Consider the following 4,301-nt stretch of genomic DNA (forward strand, 5'->3'; position numbering starts at 1 on the left):
AGGAAACTTACTCCCTCCAAGCCCAAACCATCTCCCAGTGCCCACTGCCCAGCACCAGGTCCCATAGGGTCAGTGCTGTCCCCCTGCCACAGCAAAAGGGCATTGGGCTTTGGGATGGTTGCCATGACAACCAACCTTAGCAATGGATTCTTATATTGCTTGCCATGGCAACCAACCTTTCAATAAGATTGTGGGATGGTTTCCATGGCAAACAACTCATGGAAGTGCCCACGAGTGAGGTCCCTGGCAATGGATTTATTGATGGTTGCCATGGAAACTGCAGCTACGGTCTCCCTGCAGGTTGTCATAGCAACTGCCATAGCAATGGGTCTTTTTCATGGTTGCCATGGCAACCAGAGCTAGCAACAGGTCTCAGTGCAAGTGTCCATGACAATGGGTTTCTATGATGACTGCCGGGACAGCTGATCCAAGCTGCCACGGAAATGTCACAGACCCAGAATTCCATGGCACAAGCCCATAGCAATGTGCCCTAATGCAGGTTTCCACGGCAACCAACTATCACAACTGGTCCAAATCTTGGTTGCCATGGCACCACACTTAGGAAGGGGTCCACTGATGGGTGCTGTGGTAACTGACAAGCGGTATAGGATCGTAAATCGCTGCCATAGCAACGGACCCTGGCTACAGGACTCAGCTTGTTCCCATGGCAACCACCCCAGGGTGGTTGCATCTCCATGGAGCTGCCACGGGCCATGCATGAGCAACATGTCCTGGTGATAGTTGTCATGGAAACTGACCACAGCAACAGGAAATTGTGATGGTTGCTAAGGAGCCAATTTGCCACAGCACTCACAGAGGCTTCATGGTGACAACAGAGGTGTCTATGCTGCTAAAGAGTTGTGATGTCCCATGCAGTGACAGGGTTTCCATGGTGATATCCCAGGCGTCTGGACTACAAACAAAATATATTTATATAAATATATACAGGATTTATTATGATAATGATTAAGTAAAAATATCTTAATCAGAATTATTTACTACTCAGTATAGGAGCTATAACAACTGTTGTAATATAGTGCACTAGGAAGCAATATTGAAGCAACTGTATTAAGCAATTGCATTTAACCAAAACCAATTATTAAGTAGAGATTGATGTCACTCACCTAGACCAAAGACCTTAGGCAAATCTCTTTGGCTTAGCCTTGAGGAGTGACTTTGAGGGGTGTCCCCACTCCAGGCAGGAATCTCCACACACAATCCCAAGAAGGGACATGTCAGAAGACCCTGCCTTTAAAATTTGGGACTAGGCTTTTCTAGTATAAAGTGCTGGACTGTCAGTCAGGTGTGTCCAGGCTATGCCAGTTCAGCAGCTTTGGAGAAGTTCTCAGTGGTGTCACTTGTTTGTTCCTTTATATCCAGATATTTTACAAGGTCTGCCAAATATTCTCTCACTCTCAGGATGTTTAACTTAGGGATTGATGAGTCAGGTTGGTTTCAGCTTTGTTCAGTCCCCAAAACAGCATGACAACCTCCTCCCCACCCTTCTTAATTTCCCACTGAGGGCTTTTCAAACAGGGCCTTGCTGGTGTTGTTTTACCCCATTCCAGGCAGAGCATCCTGCTACAGGACCCCCATGGGATACCTGTGCCCGCTCTTCCAACTCTTTTCCTCACTGTCTCACCCCTTCCTCATCATCCTCACAATCCCCAGCTCCCCCGACAGCTTGGTATCCCCCCTCACCTTGCTTGGATTTGGTGACCTAGCCCCTCTCAGCTCATTTTGATGGTCCAAAGCCCCACCTTTTCCTCTCTCTCCTCCCCCTTTCCAATTGTCCACAAGCCCCAGCCACCACTGATCTTGGTTTGGGTTGTCGCCCCCCTGTCCCGCTTGGTTTGGGTGTCCCACTCCCTCTTTCCTCCTGCTTTCCCACTGTCTCTCCCCTTCCCGCTCCTCCGAGTTCCCCTCACCCGCAGCCGGGGGAGTTCCCAGCACCACCAGTCCAGCCCCAACTCCTCCCACACAGCCCATCCCCAGTGCTGGGCAGGTGCTGACACCCCAAAACCAGCCAGACAGTGCCAGGGGGGTCCCCAAAAGCGGCCCTGGCTCACAAAGCACTGGGAGCACCAGTCCGGCCCAGTTTGGAGCAGGCAGGTGGCATCAGCCGTCCTGGGCAGGGTCAGGCCCCTGCTGCAGCTGCCACCATGCTAAACTGACCCTGAACTTGATAAACAGTTTATGCCTAGAGGCCCAACAGCACTTAACTGATAACTGAAGTCAAACAATTTAGCAAAGCATTCATATAGAATTTATGACACCATAAGAGTAACTCACAGGTCTGACTGACTTACAAATCCAAAGTGCTGAAGAATCCAGGAGAGCAGCGTTCCTGGGACATTTGTTATGGCAGATTCACACTCACACAGACAGAAAGAGTCTGGACAAGGTACCTGGGAACAATTCCCTTGGGATTCAGGAAAATACTCCCTTGGGATGCCACTGCACATTCTCAGAAGAACGGTTGAGCCTCAAGGAGTGAGAGGGATCAGCCCCAGATCTGCTGTTGGTCAGGATCCTCCGAGTGCAGCAAATGGGAGAGTTGGGGGCTCTGAGAGGCCCAAACAAAGGGAGGTTGCTGTCGCAGCTGCTGCGGCCTCAGAGAGCTCAAAGGGTCTCAATCAGCACCGTTGGTTATGGGGCCCACACAGAGGGGGTTTTAAGGCACAGGAATTGTCCATCCTGGCCCCAGTTCAGGTTAGGGACTTTCTCTGAAAGCTGGAGAACAAAAATACGATTCCACTTGGGTTGTTCTTTGGGCAAGAAAAACAAGTTTTCAAGGCCATTGGTTAAGAAAAGCAGGAGTTCATTAGACAGCACCAGTTCCTATGAGCAGACAGTGTTTCTGAGCAGCTCAAGAGCAGCTCAGCTCAAGGGCTGTTCATCAAGGCTGAGGCCTAACAAGCATTTCTCAGATCACAGCGAGGCCTGGGGGGGGGGTAAAGCACTACCACAGTGGGTTACAAGGAACATGGGTCACCAGAAACGTTGGTCAACAGGCCTTTACCCACCAGGTCTCTGCCCAATGTGAGTCACTGCAGATCATCCAACATGGGTCCTCTGGCGGGTGATGGAGTTGAAGCAGCGGACGAAGCTCTTCCTGCAGTTGGGGCACTCGGATGGTTTCCCTTACCGGTGAGTCCTTTGGTGTGAGGTCAAGGCAGAGCTCTGGTTGAAGCTCTTCCCACACTTCAAGCACCTGTAGGGCCTCTCTCCGGTGTGGATGTGCCAGTGCTTAATGAGGTCAGAGCTGCGGACAAAGCCCTTCCCACAGTCGGTGCAGCAGAAGGGCCTCTCCTCTGTGTGCATTCGTTGATGCAGAAGGAGATCAGAGCTGGTCCGGAACCTCTTCTCGCACTCAGGACATTTGTAGGGCCGTTCCCCGGTGTGGACACGCCGGTGGATGACAAGGCTGAAGCTGCGGTTGAAGCTCTTCCCACATTCCAGGCACTTGTAGGGCCGTTCCCCTGTGTGCAGCCGGCGGTGGGTGAGGAGGTGGGAGCTCTGGCTGAAGCTCTTCCCACATTCCAAGCACTTGTAGGGCCGTTCCCCACTGTGGAAGCGCTGGTGGTACGTGAGGCTGGAGCTCTTGCTGAAGCTCTTTCCACATTCCAAGCACTTGTAGGGCCGTTCCCCGGTGTGAAGACGCTGGTGGACCACTAGGTCAGAGTTCTGGCTGAAGCTCTTCCCACATTCCCCACATGTGTAGGGCCGTTCCCCCGTGTGGATCTTCTGGTGGCGGATCAGGTGGGACCTCCAGCTGAAGCTCTTCCCACATTCCAAGCACGTGAAGGGCTTCTCTCTGCTGTGAAGCTGCTCGTGGACCACCAGATCAGAGCTCTGGCTGAAGCTCCAGCCACCTTCCCAGCACACGGGGGGTCTTTCCTCCTCGGAGCACCATGGAGTGGGTTTGGAGCCCTTTCCCATGGGGAATGTTTGTGGCTTTTCCTCCCCATTGCCTTCCTGCACAGTGGAGCTGTTCAAAACAGCCTCTTCCATGAGGTTCTGCCAGGGGGATTTGTCCTCCACGGTCTCTGTTCTCGGGTTGTTGTCTGGGGGAGGAAGGACAAGGAGAGGGAGGAATAGAGGAGAGGAAGGAACAAGGAGAAGGAGGAAGGAAAAAAGGGAACAAGAAGAAGGAATGAGGGAGAGGAAGGAACAAGTTGAGGAGGAAGGGAGGAGAGGAAGGAGCAAGGAGAGGAAAAAGGAGAGGAAGAAGGTGAGAAGTCACCAGGCATCTTGTGTCCACAAAAACCTACAAAACACCAAGATTCAGCCCAACAAAT

The 4,301-nt window shown here is 52.1% G+C and overlaps 1 protein-coding gene across 1 annotated transcript; it reads right to left on the minus strand.

The window, feature by feature from the left end:
- Positions 1-872: 872 nt before the first annotated feature.
- On the minus strand, positions 873-4,067 carry LOC113940309 (zinc finger protein 239-like; the record flags this gene model as incomplete). The annotated part of the gene is made up of 2 exons (XM_027631435.1): positions 873-3,623; positions 3,708-4,067. Coding segments are annotated over 2 exons (839 nt in total), but the record flags the coding sequence as incomplete, so codon positions are not given.
- Positions 4,068-4,301: the final 234 nt, after the last annotated feature.

Source organism: Corapipo altera, unplaced genomic scaffold, assembly GCF_003945725.1.
Source record: "Corapipo altera isolate COAL_440 unplaced genomic scaffold, ASM394572v1 130544, whole genome shotgun sequence".
In the NCBI taxonomy this organism is placed as follows: Eukaryota; Metazoa; Chordata; class Aves; order Passeriformes; family Pipridae; genus Corapipo; species Corapipo altera.